General features: G+C 41.6%; 1 protein-coding gene across 1 annotated transcript in view; it reads right to left on the bottom strand.

Annotated features, from left to right (window-relative positions):
• The window catches only part of ADAMTS12 (ADAM metallopeptidase with thrombospondin type 1 motif 12), a 392,745-nt gene that overhangs the window by 110,919 nt on the left and 254,222 nt on the right, over positions 1 to 27,604 (bottom strand). Inside the window, exons 13-14 of the mRNA XM_027520036.1 lie at positions 23,118 to 23,251; positions 11,380 to 11,500 (exon numbers count right to left, since the gene is read on the bottom strand). Of these exons, the coding sequence (XP_027375837.1) occupies positions 11,380 to 11,500; positions 23,118 to 23,251 (255 nt within the window). The remainder of the gene's footprint in view (positions 1 to 11,379; positions 11,501 to 23,117; positions 23,252 to 27,604) is intronic.

Below are 27,604 nucleotides of genomic sequence, written 5' to 3'. Positions count from 1 at the left end.
CTATTTATGTTTCTTAAGAACATAAGAAGCATATGTTCATCACCTCGTAGCTGTGATAGAAAGGAAAGACTCTGGGGAAGGCACTGGGAAAGGAGTACTGGGCATGGGAGTCAGACATCAGTTCTAGTTTCTGCATCACCACGAATAAGCTCCATGATGGCCATCAACTTATTCAACTGCTTTGAATGTCATCTGTAAAAGGAAGGAGCTTGAATGAGATGATGTCTGGCATCCTTCCTAGCGCTGATAATCAATTATTTTGCCCATTTCTAGGCTACAGTTTCTTTGTTCCTTTACTTTTTCCATACAAAACTTGATTTTAAGATCTTGATCATCCTGGTAATTTCCCACCAGAATTATCCTAGGTTTTATTCTGACTGACCAGCAAGCCCTCATCCCTGTCACCTAAAAGCGCCCTGACTGCTTTCTCTGCCTCAGACATGAACACAGCATAGAGTCCTGGGCGTTAAAACCCACAACAGGCCAGCAGGAATGATTTACTCAGAAGCTGGGTACAGACCACAACTTCAGCTCTATTTTTCAAACTGGCAGCTGCCATCCAAAGGAACCAAAGTGTAGGGCATGAAGTACTAGGCCCTTACAAACTCACCTGAGACAGTTGGTCAAAACCACTAATTTACAACGAGCAGGGCAAAATATTTATCCCATGTAATTGAGGGTGATGCAATTGTTTAAAAAGCCTTTGGAACACTGCTTCCTACCGCCATAGCAGAGCTTCTCACGGCAGAGCTCATGCAGAAAAGTCAACTGGCATTAAATAGTATGCTGTTGTTTAGTCGCTCAGTTGTGACTAACTCTTTTGAGACCCTATGGACTGTAGCCCACCAGGCTCCTCTGTCCATGGGATTTCTCAGGCAAGAATACTGGGGTGGGTTGCCATTTCCTTCTCCAGGGGATCTTCCAGACCCAGGGCTTGAACCCTGTCTTCTGCATTAGCAAGTGGATTCTTTACCACTGAGTCATCTGGAAAGCCCATTAAATAGTATGATAACCACCGTATCCCTTGTCTTAAACAAAAAACCGAACAAAATTAAAAAGCTATGAGAAATAGATGAGAAAACAACCCCCAAGAGTTTGCCTTTTATCTTCCACTTACAAATATTAAAATTAGAAATATTTATTGTGTGTAGATTCTGCCATATTAAAAGGGGAAGTACATTAAATTTAAAATAAAAGATTTCATTGAATAGAATATCTGCTTCTGAACAGTTTGTAGACAGAAGATGTACACTGAGGCAGATTTAGCCATGAGCAAAAGTAATACATATTTATAATATATTTTTGCAAAAGAACACCAAAGAGAAACCCAAAAAATAAAATTCTGATATTTGGATTTAAAAAGAACAATAACATATCCACAGACTCTTTTACACGTGACAAAATAGCCCACAATAGAGAGGAGTGTAAAATGAAAAGTAAAAGTTTCCATTTCCCTCCACCCCTAGTCTTAAATCCCAAAGATAATTGCACTTAATAGTCTCTTGGATTCTCTTTCAAAACCTTTCTTTACACGTACAAACACATATACACATGCTTTTTTAAACAAGTGATATCATACTATATGAACATTTTAACTATTGCTTTTTAAATTTAATGTACCTTACACATCTTTTCACATTTTTTGAGCATTTTAACAACTGCCAAAATGACATAAACCCATTTTTTAACCAACACACTGTTAATGGACATTTAGGTGGAAGGGAATGACCATCTGTCTATCTACAGAATGAAGAAATGTTTTCACGAGAGGAGGCAATCTATGCTACATCACACAGATGTATGTGTGTAAATATATATATATGTATATATATATATGTGTATACACACACACACACACACATCTAAAACCAGGATTTGTTAAACACCTAAAATAGCATTTTTAATGAAAAAGTATGATTGGTAGAACAGAGCTGAAAAAAGTCCCCTTAAATGTCTCATATTCATGGGTCTTCTTTACAGAAATGAGAATTATATAAAAAAGTTGTAGAGGTGAAGGGTTATTGAGACATTTATTCTATGTCAGGGTTAGTAAGAATATCCCTCAAGTAGTAAGAATGATTAATATATTCATTCAGCAAATCACTTTTCTTTCATTTTTCCCAGTAAACACTATCCTTTTGTACCAGTGTTGGGGAAAGTGGAAACACATAATCTTGACCTCAAAGAAAAAGTCTCTTCTTTGTCCACGGAGATCACCTGGAAAAACCATCCCTGAATCTAAAACATCTCAAGCTAAAAGAATATTCAGGACCTTTGAGGATGGGGCAGAAGACCGGCCTCACTTCTGAGGACATATCATAGGAGCAACAGTGGATTATTGGTGCTAATATGCATCTTATCCAACTATTCTAAAAAAGGGATTTGCTCACTGGCTTATTTTGTTTCCAGTCTGTCACTTCAAATAAAAATGTGTTTATGAAGGGGTCATATTGTTAACCCATGCAATTTATCTACAACTACCAGATTGCCTTTTCCTTTTTTAAAAAAATTTGTTCTGTCAGTTTGTGGCAAGCAAGACGATCCTCACTGCAGGCCAAGATGTCATGGTTTCTGTGAGGAAAGATGTTTTTTTCACCTGGGAAAGACAGATCACTCTTCTGAAGCCTGGCTTGATGGCAGTGACACACTGGTGTCTGGTTCAGATTCAAACCCGCATTTGACCTGCTCACAAATCACAGTGAGGAAGAGCCACATATAACTGTATTCATCAGCTATCTCTTTGAGAATTAAACTGCTCCGGATTTGGAACTTTAGCCTCAATTATTTTAAAAGAGGGTAGAAGGGGCCTGGAGTCATGGAACACACCATAAGCAACTGTGATTCTTTTGTTATTGGGTTGGTTAAAAAGTTCATCCAGGTTTTTCCATAAGATCTTACAGAAAAATCTGAGTGAATTTTTTGGCCAACCCAATAGAAACCAGTGGAAACAGCCGAGTGGACAGATGGAGGCTTCCTGACTCTGAACACTTCCAGGGTAAAGGCCCACAGTCATGAGCCCAGGAGGTCTTTCAGCTCTTCTGATGGGAGAACTTCTGTGTAGAGTGTCCATTCTCCCTATTCCTTCCAACTCAAGGTTTCCCAGAAAGTGTGACTTAGGACAGTTTCCAAGTAAAGGTGGTGTTTTGGTAAATATGGTTTCAAGAAAGCCATGTCCTCTCTCATCATTATCTCCTAACTTCTGCCTCCAATTCTGTCTCTGGGATGTTTTCTTATGTGAGTCTCATCCCCTTTACATGAACTTCTTTAGTCCAGGCCCTCATCTCCTGGACCTGGGTTGATATCTCAGCACTGGGCTCTCCTATTCCAGGTAATTTTGTATGTCATTGGCAAACTAGGCTTTCTATGACACTGACCTCCTCATGTCATTTCACCTTCCTAAAATCATATAATGGCCCCGTTTGTGCTGTGCTAAGTCACTTCAGTCGTATCTGACTCTTTGCAACCCTATGGACTGTAGCCTGCCAGGCTCCTCTGTCCATGGGATTCTCCAGGCAAGAATATTAGAGCTGGTTGCCATCCCCTCTTCTAGGGGATCTTCCTGACTCAGGGATAAAACCAGTGTTCTTATGTCTTCTGCATTGGCAGGCAGGTTCTTTACCACTAGCATCATCCTGGAAGCCCTAGAATGGTCCCTATTCTCTCCTAAATCAATAGGAAATAAACTGAATATTGTGGGACAGCCTAGGAGCAACTCTGAGTCATGAAGCCATATCATTTCTTCTTAAGAGCATCTCAAGTCCCACTGCCCAGACTTGTACAGACACTGCACTCAACACTGAGGCCACAGCCCCGACCTGTGCTGTGAGTGCTCTTAGTGGGCTCCGCTCATATTCATGATCACATTAGTTTGTCACAGAGCCTAGAGGCCCCAAGCCAAAGTCCAGAATGTGCTTCATTATGGAATTAAGATGGGCATTGAAGTTATAATTTTTGTCAATTCTGAACTCTCTGTGAATTTAATCTTTTGACCATGAAGATCAGTGGTAGAACCTAGGGAGCTGCAGCCAGAAGTATTAAGCACATAAACACACAAAACCAATACAGGATGGGATCTAGGGGGTCAGGTACACAATTTCAGGCAGCTGCTGCTTTTCCTCCATTCCAGGAATCTCTTCTAAAGAAAGATATGGATGCTAATAGCAAGAGTTTAAGAACATTCTATGTGTTTCTTCTGCTCTCTAGACTCTAGACCTTTTTTTCAGCATGCTGAATTGTAGAAATGAAAAACTGTACGTAAGGTATATTAGACAGTGGAAACTGAATTAAGTATTGTGCTGAAAGACTTAAAGTCACTCTACTATGTGCATCAAATCTACTCAATAGATATGCAAATGTGTACTTAAAATATAAAATTAAAGGTGAACTTTATATGGTAACTGTTCTAGTTCCATAAAAAGATTTTAAACAAAAGTTGAGCATATTCTGGTTAGGACTAAATCAAGGAGGTAGGAATCAAGGCTGGTGGTTTGGGTCCTGAGTTAAGTGACACAATTAGTCGTAGGAGAGTTCCAGGGTGCTCAGAGAATGTGGTCCCTTGTTGCCAGCATCAGAACAAAGCAGGTCCGTGAGAATAAGCCCAGGATTTGGGTTAGTGGTCAGAGGACCTGGCATTGGAGGGGTCAAGAGAAGCCAATAAAGGCCACAGGAGTCCAGAAGGGTGGTTTTAGGAGGTCAATGGATTAAGTGCAAGAAGTTTAAAAAATACCAGAAAAGAGCTGCTGCTGCTGCTAAGTCGCTTCAGTCGGGTCCGACTCTGTGCGACCCCATAAACGGCAGCCCACCAGGCTCCCCCGTCCCTGGGATTGTCCAGGCAAGAACACTGGAGTGGGTTGCCATTTCCTGAAAGTGAAAAGTGAAAGTGAAGTCGCTCGGTCGTGTCCGACTCTTAGCGACCCCATGGACTGCAGCCCACCAGGCTCCTCCGCCCATGGGATTTTCCAGGCAAGAGTACTGGAGTGGGGTGCCATTCCCTTCTTCGCAGAAAGAGCTAGCTAATATTGAAGATATTCCAGTTGAGCTCTTTCAAATCCTGAAAGATGATGCTGTGAAAGTGCCAATATGCCAGCAAATTTGGAAAACTCTTCAGTGGCCACAGGACTGGAAAGGGGCAGTTTTCATTCCAATCCCAAAGAAAGGCAATGCCAAAGAATGCTCAAACTACCGCACAATTTCACTCATCTCGCAGGCTAGTAAAGTAATGCTCAAAATTCTTCACGCCAGGCTTCAGCAATATGTGAACCGTGAACTTCCAGACATTCAAGCTGGTTTTAGAAAAGGCAGAGGAACCAGAGATCAGATTGCCAACATCTGCTGGATCATGGAAAAAGCAAGAGAGTTCCAGAAGAACATCTATTTCTGTTTTATTGACTATGCCAAAGCCTTTGACTGTGTGGATCACAATAAACTGTGGAAAATTCTGAAAGAGATGGGAATACCAGACTACCTGACCTGCCTCTTGAGAAATTTGTATGCAGGTCAGGAAGCAACAGTTAGAACTGGACATGGAACAACAGACTGGTTCCAAATAGGAAAAGGAGTACGTCAAGGCTGTATATTGTCACCCTGCTTGTTTAACTTATATGCAGAGTACATCATGAGAAACGCTGGGCTGGAAGAAGCACAAGCTGGAATCAAGATTGCTGGGAGAAATATCAATAACCTCAGATATGCAGATGACACCAACCTTATGGCAGAAAGTGAAGAGAAACTCAAAAGCCTCTTGATGAAAGTGAAAGTGGAGAGTGAAAAAGTTGGCTTAAAGCTCAACATTCAGAAAACGAAGATCATGGCATCCGGTCCCATCACTTCATGGGAAATAGATGGGGAAACAGTGGAAACAGTGTCAGACTTTATTTTTTTGAGCTCCAAAATCACTGCAGATGGTGACTGCAGCCATGAAATTAACAGACGCTTACTCCTTGGAAGGAAAGTTATGACCAACCTAGATAGCATATTCAAAAGCAGAGACATTACTTTGCCAACAAAGGTCTGTCTAGTCAAGGCACTGGTTTTTCCAGTGGTCATGTATGGATGTGAGAGTTGGACTGTGAAGAAGGCTGAGCGCCGAAGAATTGATGCTTTTGAACTGTGGTGTTGGAGAAGACTCTTGAGAGTCCCTTGGACTGCAAGGAGATCCAACCAGTCCATTCTGAAGGAGATCAGGCCTGGGATTTCTTTGGAAGGAATGATGCTAAAGCTGAAACTCCAGTACTTTGGCCACCTCATGTGAAGAGTTGACTCATTGGAAAAGACTCTGATGCTGGGAGGGATTGGGGGCAGGAGGAGAAGCGGATGACAGAGGATGAGATGGCTGGATGGCATCACTGACTTGATGGACCTGAGACAGAGTGAACTCCAGGAGATGGTGATGGACAGGGAGGCCTGGTGCGCTGTGATTCATGGGGTCGCAGAGAGTCGGACATGACTGAGCGACTGAACTGAACTGAATATTAAAGATCAAGGTAAGTGAGTATTATAGAATCAAGGAGATTAGGCAGAAGGAAATAAATCATGCTGAGGAGCTGGGCAACAAGGGGTCAGTGTTCTAAACCAAAGAGAATGGGCTGCAGGAGTTTGGGATGAAGGCCAAGGCTCTGGGTGGCAAGCCCAGGGTGCCCTTGGAAGAAGATGGCTCTATATTCTCCTAACTTCCTTTTGAAACAGACTCCTAATTTAAATTCTCCCTAAGAGCGAAATGTCACAGTTGATTCCTGGTGGTTCCATCACCCAGATAGTGTGAGGAAACAAGCAGTGGGAAGAGTTACCATCTTATTCACTATTCTGTCCCCCATGCCAAGCACTCAATAGGTGCTCAGTTTAAGTTTCTCAAGTAAAAGAGCAAGTAAGTGAATGAACAAATGAGCCAGGGAGTTCCTGTACTCTGGGCCTAAGTTCTTCAAACTGAAGACACTTTCCATCACAGTAACCATGTGCTACACCTGATGCCATTTTTTTTTTTCCTCTTTCTCCATGAGAGGAAATAGAAGTTATTGTGGAGGGTCTACAAGAGGATAGCCCTTTTGTTCCCCAAGCATGGTCTTACTTAAAGGACTAGATGTCACCATCTAGTATGCAGCATCAGATCTACTAAGCAGAGTTCCTCTTCCCAGAGAAAGATGGAAACAGCTGTTGGGACATTCCAGGGTAGCCATGAATAAAGACACCTCCGAAAAACTCTGCCCAACTTCAATACTTAGATATCAACAAATGATCAGCCTTCGTGCTGGAAATGGGGGACAACAAAATATACCATGGAGGATTGGAAGGGGCCTCAGAAATGGCCCAGAGGGGTGGCTTCCCCAAGGTCCATGGCAATCTAGACCAGTAACCCAGTCTTTTTGCCTCTGAGCATACTTCAACTCCACATCATCCTCTCTGTTTCTTAGAAGCACTCACAAAAAATATAGAAAAAGGCTTGACCAGTATTTCATGCCTCCATCATCAAAAGCAGCAGCAGCCAGAGAGGAGGAGGTATTGGGTATGACTGCCATGGACATCTCTAATGCAGACTTTTTCACCTATACTTCTGGATAAAAAGCTGACAGCCAGAGTAAAGCAGGACAAAAAGAGAGGAACTCAGGCAGAAGCCATGGATCAGTCTGGCCATGCAAGCTTTGAAGGATTCTTGACTCCTTGTGAGTGACTGAGCACATATTCTTGTTATTTCCTAGTCATGGAGATAATTTTGCCACAAGAGCTAGTCTGCACCTGTTGCCCAAGTTCATTTCTTTTCAATGTTGCCTGATGGTGTTTCTTACTTCCCTTAGAAGAAAGATACCTGGTTTTCTTTCAAGGTCATGGTTAAGAACAGTGATAGCAAGGCTCTGGGGATCTAATGCACAAGTCCTGGAATAACAAAGCCATCTTCCATCAATCACAGTCCCATGTTGCAGCTATGAACACACACTTGCTCTGGGAATAATTATCCAGAAGGAACTGTCACAAGCCACAGACTCTTGAGGGCAAATGGGACCCTTGTGACCAGCTTGCTGTCAACAACAGCAGCTCTAGGTGGAGAGACAAAGAGAAAAGAATACTTCAGGACATGCACAAAAAGAGGAAGGATTCGGAGATTTCCATCTTTGGGCTGGCTCATCAATGAGCCAACTCATTGCAAAAGACCCTGATGCTGGGAAAGTTTGAAGGCAGGAAGAGAAGGAGATGACAGAGGGTGAGATGATTGGATGGTATCATTGATTCAATTGACACAAGTTTGAGCAAACTTCAGGAGATGGTGAAGGACAGGGAAGCTTGGTGTGATACAGTCCATGGGTTAGCAAACAATCAGATATGACTGAGCAAATGAATAACAATCTTTGGGCTAGAATCAGAAAGTGACTAAAACCCAATATTTTAATACTGGGTATGCAGTATTGTAACAATATTCGTGCTACAAAAGAGTTACAACACTCCAGCAAAACCACAGGCTGGACATCCAGGAGAAAATACCTACTGAGATATTACGTCAACATAACTAGAGGATAAAGATTTGCTTCTTTTATTGGCAAAGGAATATAGAATCCACCCTATGAAAGACTTTTTTCACTGAAATTTACATGAGTAAATTGAATACCTACTATATATATATATATTCATATATTCATATATATCCTTTGTGTTTGCTGATTTGGGGCTGAGTGGAGAAAAAGCCTGAAAGACAATTCAGCCTTCAGATTGCATTGTGTTAGAAAAAAAGAATACAATATAAGGTGGAAAAAGGGCAACAACACAAGATAGCATGTAAACAAGTACAGAAAATAACTAATACATTGGGTGTCTTCCAGGAGAGGGACTTTCTCTTTTGACTTTGGCCTTTGCATAAATCATCCTCTCCAATACAATCTGATACCCTTTCACAAAATTTTCCATCACTGTTTAGCCTCACTCAATCTGGGAGTGGTGGTGGTAGCAGCCAGCTTCTTTACAATGTTTCCAACTTTATCGGGCATGTAGCAAAAGTGGGTTCTGGCCAGTGTCCAGTGGGGATATGGAACACAGACCCCTAACTGATGCCACAGAGTTTAGAATGAGTGCTTACTGGGTTTCTCCACTGTGCTGTGGGTGGCCGTGCCAGAGGGCTTTGAGAAAGCCATCAGGGTAAAAACAGCATAAAGTTGACACACTCTCTGGATGCCAAGAGCTATCAGAAAGCAGAAAGGCAATGGGGATAAAAATGCTTAGTGGTGGGCATACAGCCAGATGGACTGCAGTTTCTGAGATAGGTGTGGTAGAGGGAGGGAAACTCAAGATGTTTCTGGTCCGTTTTCCTCACCCCTAGGACACCAGGGCAGAGATGAGATCCCAGAACTAAAGCCTGATTTCCTAAGGGCTTAAAAGGTTAAGTGGTAGAGATTTGAGACTGAAAACTATGCTTTTCAAAGGAGTTACCATAACGTTATGGAGAAAGTGAAAGTGAAAGTCATTCACTTGTATCCGACTCTTTGCAACCCCATGGACTATACAGTCCATGGAATTCTCCAGGCCAAAATATTGGAGTGGATAGCCTTTCCCTTCTCTGGGGCATCTTCCCAACCCAGTGACTGAACCCAGGTCTCCCACATTGCGAGTGGATTCTTTACCAGCTGAGCCACTGGGGAAACCCAAGAACACTGGAGTGGGTAGCTTATTCCCTTCTCCAGTGGATCTTCCTGACTCAGGAATCGAGCTGGGGTCTTCTGCATTGCAGGCGGATTCTTTACCAACTTAGCTATCAGGGAAGCTCTGTTATGGAGAAGGAAATGACAACCCACTCCAGTAATCTTGCCTGGAAAATCCCATGGACAGAAAAGCCTGGTGGGCTATAGTCCAGAGGGTCGTAAAAAGTGGGACACAACTGAGAGACTAAGCATGCACACCATTATGTTAAAAGCATACCACGTCTGAGGCCAAAGATACAAAGCCCCACAAAAAAGAAAGAAAACAGAGGTTAAATAAAGGAATGCAATTTTAAGTCTGACTTTTACTAATCCAAGTAAATAAGGTCATATCTAAATAACGAAATCATTTACATAACACCTTTGTAAAGACTGAATAAATATTAGCTATCACAGGACACTTGACCATACACTTAAGATAAATGGGTTGTCATTCACATCCTTAGTAAAATGCAAAAGATGTCTCATGCATAATAAAGCTTTCAAATAGTAGACATGAAATATAATCCCGCAACGGTAATTTGAAAGGGCAGGACAAGCATTTCACTTTACAATTTTACCTTCCTGGTTCAATAGCCAAAGATCAAAAAATGGGGATGGAAGTTAAATTTGGGTTATCCACTATTATGTGTACTAGAGAACAACAGGTCACTTAATGAATAATCTCTTGGGCGAACTTAGTCACTTCATCCCAGGTGGTAAGCATGTCTAGAAGGGAGGTGCCCCAGGATCCGACTTCTGCCCTGGGCGTCACCCCAGCCCGGACACAGGGGTACTGTCCCATCTCTACCTGGGTGGAGCACACTGGCCTCCCTACTCCCAGCATCTGCTTTCCTTGGAATCCAGAGAATCAACCACTGGACCCCTTACCTCCCCAGAGTAGCCTCAAGCAATGATTGATGAGAGCTGCCTTGTACTGTCTCAACTCCTTCTCTCCTGGGCAGGGAAAATTCTGAAGTATAACAACTTCCATACTGGCTCCCATATAATGTAACTGGCTTAATGACACTCCCTTCCTGTCTGGTTATTTCTGGGGAGGAGCGAGGGTGATGAGCTCTCCAACCCCAAAGATCATTAGTACCCTGAAGCTGTTAAAGGAAGAAATCTCAAAAAAGGTAATCATGGAGAAGTAAGGGTGGGGTGTGGGTAAGGAGGGCATGTTAGCTGGGAGAAGCCACCTGGAGAGACTTAAGGCACCACTGGGAGAGACCCTCTTATGGGAAGGGATTGGGAATAAGAGCAAATTGAAGTAACCCTGCCTTGCTTCTCCTCTGGTCCTAAAGCTACATCCTGATTCTTCTGCCTTTAAACCCACTGTTGGCTTCTCTGCTCTCAATTATGGAACCTGCCCCATGTCTGCATCCTCCTCCACCAACTTTTCATCCCTTCTCTCCCTCAGGTCTTGGTCCACTGGCCTTCAGCCCTGGATCCTCTCCCAGGGATCACACTATTAAACCTGGTCCTGTGGGCAGCCACTCAACCATCTTAAATCCCTAGTGCAAAGTAATGCTTCCTGCAGTCACTTAGCAATCAATCCCTTTTCTACAACTGCCAAGGAGCCTTTGTAGTCAAGGCTATATCTATTTTGAATTCTGTGAAAGTTACAATCTGCTTAAAAAGTTACAATCTGCTAAAAAAAAAAAAATAGTACTCCATCTTGACCTTCATCCTCAGTCCCCTGCCACTGAAATTATTTGTTTATTACCAGATCCTTCTTTCTGCTTAAACATCTTCTTCACAGTCTGGCAGGCTGAGCCATCCCCAAGGCACACACCACAGCGGTCCTCTGTGGCGTTGGAGTCGATCTCATAATCGCAGCCGACCATCTGCGAAGAAGAGAGGTTAAGGGTGAGTGACACGGGCAGGAGATGCCACGGCTGCCCTGGACCTCTGACTCTTCTTTCCCCTTTGCTCTGGATGAGATCAGGGCTGACGACAGGTAGATGTGTTTTACACTTGTTATGTTACATACAAAATGTACACGCTAGTCATTGTTCCTATATCAAGTATTGACTACAGAGTTGGTGGCCAAGATACATACTTGGTGTCCAAGAAACAACTGGAAAGTGCCCTAAAACACTAACTCACATGGATTAGGACACAGAAATACTGACCACTGACTTGTACATGGCAGTTGGTGGTGGCGGTTTAGTCTCTAAGTCATGTCCGACTCTTGCAAGCCCAAGGATTGTAACCTACCAGGCTCCTCTGCCCATGGGATTCTCTAGGCAGGAATACTGGAGTGGGTTGCTATTTCCTTCTCCAGTACATGGCACAAAGAAGAATAAAGAATAGAAATGGAGTCTATAAAAACACATTTCCTTTTCCTGGTGGCGGCCAGAGCAATACTCAAAGCATCCACTGATGATAAAGGAAACACTGCTTAGAGGGAAACGAGATGTGCACTGAATGGGTCTGCGGTTTCCCCTGAGCCAGAAGCAGAATTGAAAACAGTTTCAAAAACAAAACAGTGAAAAACGTCTTGGAATCAAGAGTCATTGGAGCAGCGAATCTCTTTCAGATGTGCAAACCTCATGCCCTCTCCTCTCTAATGAGATTCCCAGGGATGATGCAATGGCTATAGTCATTGTCACCTATAGTCAGTTGTTCACTCCCTTTACTTTCCTGGTTTCATGCTGAGACCACTCCAGTCCCACACAGGATGAGATCTCGGCCGTGCAGACCCACATCAGACTCTTGGGAGCCTCCTATGACCCCAGCCCCTACTACACGTCACACTTATAGTATCCCAGCCATCCTGACCTCCTTCCTTCCAACTACACAGGAGAAACTGGTTGTTTCTCCCCTGAGCCAGGACTAATCTTGCTCATGTGCCCTGGACCCGATCCTTTCTCAGTGTTCTGTCTGTTGGTCCTTCCCAGCCATCATCCTTCCCTCTCCATCTTCCTTCTCCTCTGCCTACCAGTACAACCAAGTCTTTCCCATCCAATATCCATACTGGAAAGGAGAATATTAAACTTGGGGTGTTTGGTGGCATCAGATAGCCAAGAATGGTAACATTCAGATGGAAAGTCATGAAACACGTGAGCTTCCGCTGAAGTCCTTTGTTGCTGGCTCTTTTCTATGGCTTGTATTCCTTAACCACATTTCAATGATAGAAAAAGGGAAAAACACACCATAATCTCTTAGTGGGATTTGTCTTTTCTGTTTGGGAAGAAGAATTGTGCCCAAGTAGTTTTTTTCTCTCTCTCAAAGATAAGTTCCTTTCTTACTTTAAAGCCACCTTGAATCACCTGAAAGGAATAACCATTTAGGTCTTTAAATATATTCTCCCTCCACTAGCTAAATAGAGGATGAATGCCCACAGATAGAAAATGGCACCATTCCTCAGTTTAACCATCTCTGACGTTCTTTATGTTTGAAGATTGTGCCACTTGACTCAATTGGGAAACACAAAATGCTGCTGCTGCTAAGTCGCTTCAGTTGTGTCCAACTCTGTGCGACCCCATAGACGGAAGCCCACCAGGCTCCTCCATCCATGGGATTTTTCAGGCAAGAGTACTGGAGTGGGGTGCCATTGCCTTCTCCGCACAAAATGCTAAGAGATTTAAAAAACTCAATCACACTAATCACGATGGAAAGGAAAGAAACAGTCTGGATATGTGCCTTTAGTGGCTATAGGTAAAATGCCAGCCCTTCACAAGTGATGTATTTATGTCAAGCTTGATCATCTTCTAATAAGCTAAACTTTACACATCCTATTCCCAGCGACTTCATTTCTTCACTAATTTGGAATGAGCCAGGGAAACATACTTTGCAACATAGTAAAGTGTTTTTAAACATCTGTACCAAGAGGGGAATGGATTAAAAAATATGAAGAGGGACTTCCCTGGTGGTCCAGTGATTAAGACTCTGAGTTTCCACTGTAGGGGCCATGGGTGAAATCCTTGGTTGGGGAACTAAGAGCCTGCAAGCAGCATGGAGTGCCAAAAAATAGTGGGAAAACATGAAGAAAAAGGAAAGAAGTTCAGAAAAACAAACACCTCGAGCGCATCTTTCTCCTCCACCAATATCTGCCTGCATCCCTCGGGGGGCAGGGGTGGGGAAGGAAACACACCCCCGTCAGATGCTGACCCAGAGCACAGCACATGGTGCTGGTGGAGACTTCACCCTCTGCTCCTCCAGCAGCCGCGCACAGCACAGTCAACGCTGAACTGAGTACAGAACCGAAGGCTTGGAAGGTGGAAGCCCATCCTCCTGACTACACAGAACCTGTAAGGCTCTCAAGGAAAAATGAACAGACATCCCTTTCTTCCGTGCCCTGTGATCTGGCAACAGGGCTACGATGGATAACACTGTCTTTCTGCCTTCAGCAGGTCAGAGTGGGCTGTGCTGCTGCCACCAATGCAACAACGACTCCAGGAAGGCTCTCCTCCCGGTGACTCTTAGGAGGTCAGACAGCCACCCCACAGGCTGCATTTCTTTACAAAAGGAAATCACTCTAATTTCCTATCACTATTTCTTTTTTTTTTTTAAACAGCTTTCTTGGGGTGTAGCTGATATGTAAAATACTATATATATTTAATTTTATAATTTGATGAGTTTGGACTCATACAAACACCTGTGAAACCATCGTCACAATTAAGGCAATAGACATATCCATCTGATCCAAAAGTTTTCTTGTGTCCCTTTTTTTGTGTGTATGGTAAGAACACTTAACATGAGATCTACCCATTTCATAAGTTTTTAAGGGAACAATAGAGTGTTGTTAACCACAGGCAATACATTGTATAGCAAAGCTCAAGCCATATTCATCTTGCGTAAATGAAACTTTATACTTGTTGAACAGCAACCCTCCATTGTTCCCTTAGCAACCACTGTTCTCTGCCTCAGTGAGTTTGACTATTTTAGATTCTCCTATATGTGGAATCTTGAAGCATTTGTCCTTCTGCGATTGACCTGTTTCACTTAGCATAACGTTCCTAGGCTCATTCATATTGCCAAAATGACAGAATTTACTTCTTTTTTAAAGTTGAACAATATTCTATGATATGCATATACCACATTTTCTTTATCCATTCATTTATTGATGAACATCTGGGTTGTTTCCATCCATATCTTGACTAGTGTGAATAATGTCACTATGAACTTGGAAGTCCAGATATCATTTTAAGATCCTGATTTCATTCCTTTGGATATATACCTAGAACTGGAATTGTTAGGTCTTACGGTAAAAATTAAATTTTAATCACAAACTAAATATTTAAATTTAATTAAAGTTAAATATGTATCTAAGTATTTTAATTTAATCAAAATTAAATATTTAAATTTAATTAAAATTAAATATTTTAATTTAATTAAAACTAAATATTTTTAATTTTTTTATTTTTTTCCATAGTGGCTGCATCACTGTACATTCCCACCAACGGTGCACAGGATTCCAATTTCTCCACATCCACACCAATACTCACTATCTCATATGTGTTGGTAACAGCCATCCTAACAGCTGTGAGGTGATAGCTCATGAGTTTCACTTGTATTTCTCATGTTTAATGATGTTGAGCACCTTTTCACATATCTGTTGGCCATTTGCATATCTTCTTTGGAGAAATGTCTATTCAAGTCTTTTGTTCATTTTTAAATCAGGTTATTTTTCTGCTATTGAATTGTAGGAGTTTCTCATATGTTTTAGATATTAACTTCTTATTTTATATATAGTATGCAAATTTTTCTCCCATTCTGTAGGTTGCCTCTTTACTCTGATGGCTATTTCCTTTCCTGTGCAGAGGTGTATCACCAATTCTTGGCCCTGTCATCTGAACTGAAGAGTATCCTATCTTGAGTATTACATAGAGAAATCAGGTCCCAGTCTTTCAGTGGGGCTTTTACTCCTATGTAAGTAAATAAGTAACATATTTTCTTACCTAATTCTCATTTTTCATCATGAGTTAACACTGTTTTACTTAGGAAATTCTCATATAACAAGACTGAAATACCAACTGGTGCCTTGACCTAATCCACTGAGAATGTCATTATTTCTTTCTGCAGTCCCTTGGCAAAGGCAGAGACTGGAAGAATGCCTGGTTCCAAGATGAGATTCATTCCCAGCCAATGGAACTTTAGTGTGAAGATAGGGCCAGTTACGCTTAACTGAGAACAGGTAAATGACATTGTCCTTTAACAAATGGGACAGCAGCAGTAATACTTTCTTACCATAACACTGAGGGTCAGGAGCCTGGATCTGGTCTTCTGGAGAGATATTTGGCCCAGAGAAATTGCCACCTGGGTGTTCAGCCAATCACTGAGTTGGCCAAAATGGCCATGACAGAGAACAAAGAGGAGTCAGAAAGATTGTGAGAGCAATGAGAAGGGAAGCTAATTTACGACAGGTGGGAAGACTGTCAGGGAAGCCTGAGGACTCAGTGGGGGTAAAAGACACTAATTTATAAGGGAATTCACAAAGGCAAATTATTATTTTAAGAAGTGTACAGTAAACTTATTATAAGAGCAAAAATCATTATGGTGGGTTGATCAGAATCAGGGTCCTAGGGTGAGAGGCTGATGGATGGCTAAGAGAAGATCAAGGGATGGTTGATATGACAGTTCAAGGCATCAAGGCTGTTTGGGAAGGAAATGAAGCCAAAGCTGCACTGACTGGGAGAAAAGGGAAGAGCAAAGGAACTGAAAGTCAGAGAACTGGTTACCAAAAGGGTGAGTGATCTGGAAGATTGGTATCCTGTCTTAAGACAGCAGGTAAGACTGCAAAGCTGGGATAGCAGGAAGAGGGGTGGGAATATCTGTTCATATATTTAAAAGCTTATTGCATGTCATACTTGTGATTAAAAATAAATGACATCCTGAAAGTCATTGTTTAAATTTGTATCTGTGATAAATAAGCTTAGAAGTTCAGAGAATAGAAAGGCTAGAAATAAACCCATGCATTTATGGTCAGTTAACATGAAAAAGGAGGCAAGATTATGCAATGGGGAAAAGACTCTTCAATAAGTGATGCTGAGAAAACTCGACAGCTACATGTAAAAGAGTGAAATTAGAACATTCTCTAATATCATATACAAAAATAAACTCAATGTGGATTAAAGACCTAAGTGTAAGACCAGATACTCAAAAACTCCTAGAGGAAAACATAGGCAGAATACTCTTTGACATAAATCACAGCAATATTATTTTGGATCCATCTCCTAGAGTAATGGAAACAAGAGCAAAAATAAACAAATGGGACCATATTAAACTTAAAAGCTTTTGCACAGCAAAGGAAACCATAAAGAAAATGAAAAGACAACCTATGGAATGGGAAAAAATATTAGTAAATGAGGCAACTGACAAGGGACTAATTTCTAAAATAAGCAAACAGCTTATACAGCTCAACAGCAAAAATAAATAAATAAAATAACAAAATAGAAGACCTAAATAGACATTTCTCAAAGAAGATAAACAGATAGCCAATAAGTACATGAAAATACACTCAACGTCACTAATTAGCCAAATGCAAATCAAAACTACAATGAGGCATCACCTTACACTGGTCAGAATGGCCATCCTTGAAAAGTCTACAAATAATAAATGCTGGAGAGGGTGCAGAGAAAAGGTAACCATCCTACATCATTGGTGGGAATGCAAATTGGTGCAGCCACTCTGGAGAACACTACAGAGATTCCTTTAAAAGCTAAAAATAGAGTTGCCAAATGATCCAATAATCCTATTCTTGTACATATATCCAGAGAAACTCTAACTCAAAAAGACACATGAACCCCAGTATTCATAGCAACATTATTTATAGTAGTCAAGGTGTGGAAGCAACCTAAATGTCCATCAATAAATGAATGGATAAAGACAATGTGGTGTATATGTACAATGGAATATCACTCAGACCAGGGGGCGCTAGTAGTAAAGAACTGGCCTGCAATTCAGGAGACATAACAGGTTTGATCCCTGGGTCAGGAAGATCCCCTGGAAAAGGGAATGGCAATCCATTCCAATATTCTTGACTAGAGAATCCCATGGACAGAGGAGCCTGGCAGGCTACAGTCCATAGTGTCGCAAAGAGTTGGACATATGAAGAAACACGCATGCAAAGAAGAATGAAATAATGTCACTTGCAGCCATATCGATGGACCTAGAGATTGTCATATAAGTGACGTAAGTTAGAGAAAGACAAATACCATGATATCACTTATATGTGGAATCAACAAAAATGATACAAAGTAACTTATTTATGAAACAGAAATAGACTCACAGACACAGAAAACAAACTTAGCTACCAAAAGGGAAAGAGGCTAGAGGGATAAATTAGGGATCTGAGATTAACAGATACATACTACCCTAAATGAAATACATAAACAATAAGCTACTGTATAGATGCTACCTATTGATCTCTACCTACTATTCAGCACAAGGAACAATATTCAATACCTTGTAATAACCTATAGTGGATAAGAATCTGAAAAAGCATATATATATATATATATATATATATATATTCATTCCCTGGTAACTCAGCTGGTAAAGAACCCTCCTACAATACAGGAGACCCCAGTTTGATTCCTGGGTCCGGAAGATCCCCTGAAGAAGGCATAGGCTACTGACTCCAGTATTCTTGGGCTTCCCTGGTGGCTCAGAGAGTATCTACCTGTAATGTGGGAGATCTGGGTTCAATCCCTGGGTTGGGAAGATTCCCTGGAGGAGGGCATGGCAACCCACTCCAGTATTCTTGCCTGGAGAATCTCCATGAACAGAGGAGCCTGACAGGTTACAGCCCATGGGGTGGCAAAGAGTTGGACATAACTGAACAACTATGCATAGCACAGCACAGCATACTGAATTACTTTGCTAAATACCTGAAACACTGTAAGTCAACTATACTTCAATAAAAAGTAAATTACATAAAAAGAAAGGAAGATACCAAGTTACCTAGGGAGAGATATTAGCCCAGCCCTGTACTTCATATGAGAATTCAACAGCAGAAGAGAGAAGAGCAATATTTACAAAATTTAGGGGGAAAGACAGTGTGATGCCCCAAATTTTGTACCCAGTCAAGTGTCCTTCAAGAAAAAAGCAAATTTATACATATTTTTAAACGAGAAAGAACTCTGAGGATGCTGTATCCATTAACGCTAAAAAATCTAGCAGAAGGTGAGTGTAAATCTTTCCCAAAAAAGGACAGGAGAAAATAATTTACTGCAAATACCACTTAAAATCTTAGTCTTGTGTAGATACAGAGGGTAAATGAAATAGTAGAAAAAAATCCAATAAATAGAAAAAAAAAGAAGCTTAGAAATTCAGGACAGGTTTAAAAAAATGGGAGAGGAACGCAGAGTTACTTCTCCTAAAAAAATTCAGTTCTGATCAACATTCAATAATCCCCTTGACAACAAAATCTGCAAATCTAACATGCCAAAATGGTGGCAAACATCATTATTTCAAAATAGCTAAATATATGAGTATAAGCAACTATAGCAGGTATTTATATGACCATAAGCAAGCATTTTCATATACACAAAGATGAATCAGATACCATATACATTTTTTTCTGATGGTATAACTTTTCCTTTCAATACATGTTCAGTTCCCTTTGAAAAAACTGTAGTAAATGAATAACAAGACTAACAAAAGCTGAAAATAACTACAATTTGGATCTTTAAAAGATAAACTGCATTCAGGCTATTAAGGTAAATTTGATTTGACATAATTTCTCAGCTTAAAAACTTATCTCAGTGTGGTATAGATATAAAGTAATTAATGTTTCTAAAAGACCTTAACTGGTTTCTAGAAAGAAAAAAGCAAGCTGAGAGAATCTGACTTATTCTATTAAGCTGATTTAATTGGCTTCAAGAGAGATATCCTACACCCCTTATGTTTCTGTTCAAACTACTTGCTTTTTCCATCAAAAGCTAAAGACAGTCTCTATACAGGCAAAAGTATTTAGGTCTAAAAGATAATTTTAGCATCACATTCATTTCTTGATGACTAAAGTTCTCAGCCCTAACAGCATATGGCAATCACCTGAGGAGTCTTAAAAATACGAACGCCTAGTCTCCACATCCAGGTGATTTCTGAATTAATAGGGGGGAGATAGAGCCAGATATCAGTATGGGTTTTAAAAGCTCTCCAGCTGATTCTAATAGGCAGCCAGACCAGAAAACCACTGTATTAAATGGCCATGGGGCTGTTGGGGCCTAAATTAGCCAAACTTTTTCCCACTCTGGGGAACAGACCTAACCTAAAATATATTAATTATTTTTGGCTCTTTGCAGCTACAATGGTAATTAGTGTGTCAGGAAGAGAATTTTGCCTGAGTTCCTTCTAATTTAGAGTCCGATTATGACCTGCTGTTAGCTCACTCAGTCCTGGGAAACATACACTGCCTCCCTGTGCCTTGGTCAGGACTGGAATAAGTCCATCAGCACCTGCAGGGTGATAAATTCACCTTCCCAGGGTGCTAAACACTGACGGCCAGGATCGTCTCATGGTGATAACTCAGTCCAGTGGAAAAACTGTGACAATTACTTGCAAAAATGAGTAAAATACATTAAGAGTTTTTGGTGTGCCATGGGCTCTGTTAAGGGCTTTACATATAAAACTCTATTTAATCTAAAAATATGTTAATATCTCAATTCTATGAAAGATAAATGAGTCTTAAAAAGATGTATACAGTTACACATCTTGGAAATAGTGGTACTGGGTTCAGATTCTAGAGCCTAAGCACTAAGCCCTTCAGTTCAGTTGCTCAGTCGTGTCCGACTCTTTGCGACCCCATGAATTGCAGCACGCCAGGCCTCCCGGTCCATCACCAACTCCCGGAGTTCACTCAGACTCACGTCCATCAAGTCAGTGACCCCATCCAGCCATCTCATCCTCTGTCATCCCCTTCTCCTCCTGCCCCCAATCCCTCCCAGCATCAGAGTCTTTTCCAATGAGTCAACTCTTCGCATGAGGTGGCCAAAGTACTGGAGTTTCAACTTTAGCATCATTCCTTCCAAAGAAATCCCAGGGCTGATCTCCTTCAGAATGGACTGGTTGGATCTCCTTGCAGTCCAAGGGACACTCAACAGTCTTCTCCAACACCACAGTTCAAAAGCATCAATTCTTCGGCGCTCAGCCTTCTTCACAGACCAACTCTCATATCCATACATGACCAATGGAAAAACCATAGCCTTGACAAGATGGACCTTTGTTGGCAAAGTAATATCTCTGCTTTTGAATATGCTATCTAGGTTGGTCATAACTTTCCTTCCAAGGAGTAAGCGTCTTTTAATTTCATGGCTGCAGTCACCATCTGCAGTGATTTTGGAGCTCAAAAAAATAAAGTCTGACACTGTTTCCACTCTTTCCCCATCTATTTCCCATGAAGTGATGGGACCGAATGCCATGATCTTCATTTTCTGAATGTTGAGCTTTAAGCCAGTTTTTTCACTCTCCACTTTCACTTTCATCAAGAGGCCTTTTAGTTCCTCCTCACTTTCTGCCATAAGGGTGGTGTCATCTGCATATCTCAGGTTATTGATATTTCTCCCGGCAATCTTGACTCCAGCTTGTGCTTCTTCCAGCCCAGTGTTTCTCATGATGTTCTGCACATAAGTTAAACAAGCAGGGTGACAATATACAGCCTTGATGTATACCTTTTCCCATTTGGAATCAGTCTGTTGTTCCATGTCCAGTTCTAACTGTTGCTTCCTGACCTGCATATAGGTTTCTCAAGAGGCAGGTCAGATGGTCTGGTATTCCCATCTCTTTCAGAATTTTCCACAGTTTGTTGTGATCCACACAGTCAAAGGCTTTGGCGTAGTCAATAAAGCAGAAATAGATGTTTTTCTGGAACTCTTTTGCTTTTTCGATGATCCAGCAGATGTTGGCAGTTTGATCTCTGGTTCCTCTGCCTTTTCTAAAACCAGCTTGAACATCTGGAAGTTCACAGTTCACGTATTGCTGAAGCCTGGCTTGGAGAATTTTGAGCATTCCTTTACTAGCGTGTGAGATGAGTGCAATTGTGCGGTAGTTTGAGCATTCTTTGGCATTGCTTTTCTTTGGGATTGGAATGAAAACTGACCTTTTCCAGTTCTGTGGCCACTGCTGAGTTTTCCAAACTTGCTGGCATATTGAGTGCAGCACTTTCACAGCATCATGTTTAAGGACTTGAAATAGCTCCACTGGCATTCCATCACCTCCACTAGCTTTGTTTGTAGTGATGCTTTCTAAGGCCCACTTGACTTCACATTCCAGGATGCCTGGCTCTAGATGAGTGATTATACCATCGTGATTATCTGGGTTATGAAGATCTTTTTTGCACAGTTCTTCTGTGTATTCTTGCCACCTCTTCTTAATATCTTCTGCTTCTGTTAGGTCCATACCATTTCTGTCCTTTATCCAGCTCATCTTAGCATGAAATGTTCCCTTGGTATCTCTAATTTTCTTGAAGAAAACAAGCCCTTATGCTTTACTAACACTTAGTTATTTTCATATAGCTTTTCTTTCATTGATTAAAAACACCTTCTCTTCATTTATTTTTGGCCATGGTGCATGGCATGTGGGATCTTAGTTCCCTGACCAGGGATCAAACCCGTGCCCCCAGCTGTGGAAGCACTGAGTCTTAATCATGGGACCATCAGGGATGTCCCCAAAACACCTCCTCTTTAAACTGAGGTTCATGACCAAGTACTGGATCTCAAAACTTGTTCCTTAGTTCCTTGCAAAATAGACTGTAAGCAATGGGAGAAATTCCTCAGTGGTTGTACATATAAAGGCATTAAAAAATCAGTTTGGTCACTCAGTCATGTCTGACTCCTTGTGACCCCATGGACTGCAGCACACCAGGCTGCCCTGTCTATCACCAACTCCCAGAGCTTGCTCTAACCCATATCCATTGAGCCCGTGATGCCGAGTCTGATTAAAAATCAGACCCAAGTAATTTATATAAAGGCAAGAGTTTCCTAATGGAGTCAATGTGAAAAGTTAAACTGATATCAGAAGACCTGGTTTATAATTATCTGTCATGCCATCTCTCTTTCTAAGGTGATCATGTTGGTGATCAAGGTGAATTAAATATCAAAATGCTTTGTGAAAAACACTATAGAGTTGTTTATTAGTTTTTCCTCAAATTTACTGTTGGCAAGTAACCAATGAGTAATTCAAAGCCACTGAAATAATTCGAGTTGCCTTTTCCTAATAATTCCTCCAAAGAATTATTCCTCAGAAGAATAATTTGATTCTTCTTCAATTTGGCTCAGCTCCATGCCTGAAATATCACAGAGCGCGTCAACAGCTCAAGAAACGAAGACAACAGCAGGAGGACATTTGGTTTCTAACTGTGACCTTGATGAACACTGAAAAGTCTTGTCTCAGACTGTATAAAAATACCAGTCCACATGCAAATACCACAAAAGCAAAAGATTAAAACATTTAACTTTCCAAATTAATAAAAAGTCACGATTTTATAAAAGTTGTAGATTAAGGAAACATACCCAATACCTTACACATGCCATTAATACAGACATTTCTGCTGTTGCCGCCTTCAAAGCAAGGGGTACCATCAATGACAGCATCCAGCATTTTCTCGGAAAAGTGGCCATCTATGGGTCGGCAGTAGAGCTCACAAGGACGTGCTGAAGTGAAAAAGGGACAAAAGCTCGCAAATTAGCTTCCCAGCTCAGCACCCTTCCCCCAGGATTTGTACACAGGACCCCCCAGGTGTCATCAATCTGAAGATTCCCATCTTCCACCTTTCTATGACACATGCTGTAATGGGGACTTCTTTCTTTTAAAGAGGTTTACAATAAATAAAACTGGGAAGACTGCTTTAAAATGCTATCTTTTGTAACAAATGAGGAGACCTTTCAACCCAATGTTGAACTGTGCTTATAAAAATAAGGTACTGAGTATCTGGGGTTAACCTAGAAAATAAGTAGTAGAAACCAGAGGTGCCAGGCTCCAGACAAGCATGATGCTTGCCTACTCTTTGCAGCAAAGTAAGCAGACCACTGTGGGAGATCCTTCCATGCGGGCCAGCTCATTGCTAATACCACTGCCTCTATCATAAACCAACCCAACAAATATTCTCCCTTACTCTCTTCAAGAAGTCCTTGGACACAGGTTTACAACCACATAGAAACAAAAGATCTGTGTTTTATCCAAAGCAGAAGCCAACCTGCTTATCACAGTGGTCCCTCCCACTGTGCTAGGTCCTGCATTGAATCCATTTTAAGGCCCAATTTTCTGTTCACTTGTGAATGAAGATGGATGATCTCCCACATATAAATGTTCTAAAGATTTATATAATAAAATTCATATCTATTTGTAAGTACTTAGAATAACCAGAAAAGGAGATAACTTTCAAAACATAAATTGCCTTAAAAATTTTAATAGGTAATACATGTACATGCATGCATGCTCGGAGAAGGCAATGGCACCACACTCCAGTACTCTTGCCTGGAAAATCCCATGGACGGAGGAGCCTGGAAGGCTGCAGTCCACGGGGTCACTAAGAGTCAGACACGACTGAGTGACTTCCCTTTCACTTTTCACTTTTCACTTTCCTGCATTGGAGAAGGAAATGGCAACCCACTCCAGTGTTCTTGCCTGGAGAATCCCAGGGACGGTGGAGCCTGGTGGGCTGCCGTCTCTGGGATCGCACAGAGTCGGACATGACTGAGCAACTTAGCAGCAGCAGCAGCAGCATGCATGCTAAGTCGCTTCAGTCATGTTCGACTCTTTGCCATTCTATGGATTGTAGACTGCCAGGTTCCTTTGCCTATGGGATTGTCCAGGCAAGAATACGGGAGTTGGTTGCCATGCCCTCCTCAAGGGGATCTTCCATGACCCAAGAATCGAATCCGTGTCTCTTAGGTCTCCTGCATTGGCAGGCGGGTTATTTACCACTAGGACACCTAGGAAGCCCTATATGTGTATATAATAAGAGTTCAAATAGTAATTTTCTTTGAATATTATGTCTTTTTTTTTTAAGTTAAAAATCTAAGATTATCCCCTTCAGAAATGTCTTTTTGGGATCTCTTCTGGGTCTGTTTCCTGGGGAACGTGCTGTTAATTTCTTGGTGTTGTGACCAGCTGAGGGTTTTATGAGACCAGCCATCAGTCCATTTGCCATGAACACACCTCAGTGTGGCTGGGCCCCAAATGCAAGCCAGTGTGCACAGCTCTAGGTGTGGGTACTCAGGGATGCCATGATCCACGTGGTGAAGAAATAAAAATGTACAACTTACACAGTGTGGCTGGGCCCCAAATGCAAGCCAGTGTGCACAGCTCTAGGTGTGGGTACTCAGGGATGCCATGATCCACATGGTGAAGAAATAAAAATGTACAACTTACACAGATCTAACTATGAGCAAAACTCAAACACAGAAACTCGGGAGAAATTTGAGTCAGAGCTTCTAAAGCATCTGCTCAAAACTCAAAGGAGAAAGGTAAAAGTGCATAAAGAATACCAACTGATTTTATATAAAGTGCAGTGGATAATTTGTCTGAGAATACGAATGAAGTTAACATGAGTTGGAGCGATCACTGCACAAAGCGCCAACAGCAAAGGACCAGAAGATTCCAGGAACAAGGCATAGCCCAGGGTTACTGTAAATCTTCACTCCTGGCAGCATGATTAGCTCTGTCACTGCCTGAACTGGAATAGCAGTGCTTAGAGGAGCCACCTGGGAACAATTTTACTCTTTCAGAGATGAGAGCATCCACCCAGGTGTGCTGAGTCCAAGTGAGCTGGGAAGCAACCACGGAAATATCAGCCTGTCAAGCAGAAGGATGGAGGCTGGGGAAGCACTTTTAAATGAGGCTTTGATTTGAGCTTTAGAATTTAGATTTGAGATTTTGTATTGATATCGGGACACATTAAACCCAAAGAGGAAGCACCCCTGAATTATTGTGGAGCTTTTCTAAAGGAATTACCTGTTCAGCCTGCTGGGAGGGCTGGGACTAGAGGTGCCTAAACTGAAAAGTGAAATTCACTCAGTCACATCTGACTCTCTGTGACCCCATGGACTATACAGTCCATGGAATTCTCCAGGCCAGAATACTGGAGTGGGTAGCCGTTCCCTTCTCCAGGGGATCTTCCCAACCCCAGGATCAAACCCAGGTCTTCCACACTGCAGGTGGATTCTTCACCAGCTGAGCCACCAGGGAAGCCCAGAGGTGCCTACGGGTGCAAATTTTAAGAAAACACTCACTCTCAGGGTTGTAAAAATGGGTCTTTGCAGCCAGTAAAACCCCCATCCAAAGGCATTTTGAATTCCAAAGTGGTGAAGTTCCAATGTTTGCCTTAGTTATATTCCCTCTGGGCTTGTGCTGTTTGACTCACTTCCTGAAGGATACAACTATTCAGAGATTTGGTGGGTGTTATTTAGTGAGTTAACAGGAATTTTTGCTTGTTAAAATAACAGCCAGTGCATTACCTGAACATTATTTGCCAGATCTTGTGCTTTGCATTCGTTATGTTATCTCATTCTAACAATCACAACCACCCGAGGATGTTAGTTTTATCATTATCTTCATTTAGAAGAGAAAATTTTAGGCCCAGAGAGATTAAGTGTTCCAAGATCTCACAGTATGAGTGACGGAGTAAAACCCGATGATTCAGCTTAGCGCTCACTCTATTAGCCCCTAACCTACACACACACAATTATTTTTAACAAAAAAGAAATGCTTTAATGAGACCTTTCAAGTAACCACTCTTTTTCCTCTTAGACAATGCATTTATTCACAGATCACATCTGAGAAACAAACTTGACAGAATACTCACTGAACTCCTTTTTAAAAATCTTTCATGGGTCTTAAATATGGTGAGAATCACTAGCCTCTGGAGCCATGACTTCTACAGAGAGCAGAGACATAAAAATTCATGAAGGTCTAATATTACCCTGAGAAAGTTACTTAATCTTTCTGTGACTCAGTTCCTCATCTGAAAATTGGGGATAATGATATCTACTTTGCAGGGTAAATGTGAAGATTAAGGCAGAGATTGTGTGTCAAGCACTCAGTGTGGTACCTGGTGTACAGTAAGTGTTTGACAAATGACAGCTGCCATGGTTGTTGATTTTACCTCCTTATCATGACCTGGTGAATTCTGAAGGTCCTTGCCCCATAAGCTATGCATTTATCATTCCAATCCTCTTTCAGAACAGTCAAAAGACCTGTGTTTTGTAATGCGGGCTCAAATTCTGTTTCCCACACATACACAAATCTTTCTTGAAATATCCTCTTCTCCTTCAGATTATTCCATGATGCCATTTCTAATCAATTCTGCACTGATTTCATGCTTTGTTTTACTATTTTCTAAACAATTACTGTCTTGTCAATTTCATATAAAGACTTCTACACCGTGCTAGGTCAGTAGGTGGCCCCATGACTTTCCTTTTCTGCGACTGTGGGCCTGGTTCAAAGCTGTTCCACTCCTACAATGCCTGTTGAGGTCTCCACAGCTCTGTGCTCCTAAGACTACAGATTTTACAATCCCCTCAACCAGACTGCGATGTCCTCAAGAGCACTGCAGGCATCTGTGCATTGATCAGCTACTACCACCAAGCACGCTGTGAGAAAGAGGAGCCAGGACACATGCTGGTGAGGACCGAAAGGAGAAAGAGGAGCAGAAATAAGCACAACCTGGGAGTCTGTCCTTCACACGACCTTTGGAGTTAGAGTCATAGGGGTTCAAATTCCAGCCCTGATGCTTCCATCCTGCCCAGGGCCTTCCTGGTCTTTGCATGGAAGGGACTGTCAAAGGATAACACCCTGAAACCTGGAATAAGGTATCTGGCATACAGCAGTTGTTTTAATGTGATTACCATTAACCTTTCCCAGTGAATACTAGTAGATTATTATACTCAGAAAAGGCTCTTAACCCATGAGTACTTAGTAACAGCCGTGGCAGTGATCAACACTGTTAGGGAGAAAGTTCTGGACAGAGTGGCAAAAAGTTCAACTCCATCCTGAGAGATCATCCA

The sequence above is a fragment of the Bos indicus x Bos taurus genome, chromosome 20, assembly GCF_003369695.1.
Source record: "Bos indicus x Bos taurus breed Angus x Brahman F1 hybrid chromosome 20, Bos_hybrid_MaternalHap_v2.0, whole genome shotgun sequence".
Classification (NCBI taxonomy): Eukaryota; Metazoa; Chordata; class Mammalia; order Artiodactyla; family Bovidae; genus Bos; species Bos indicus x Bos taurus.
Note: the sequence above shows the minus strand (reverse complement) of the source record. Positions and strands in the feature narration are given on the sequence as shown.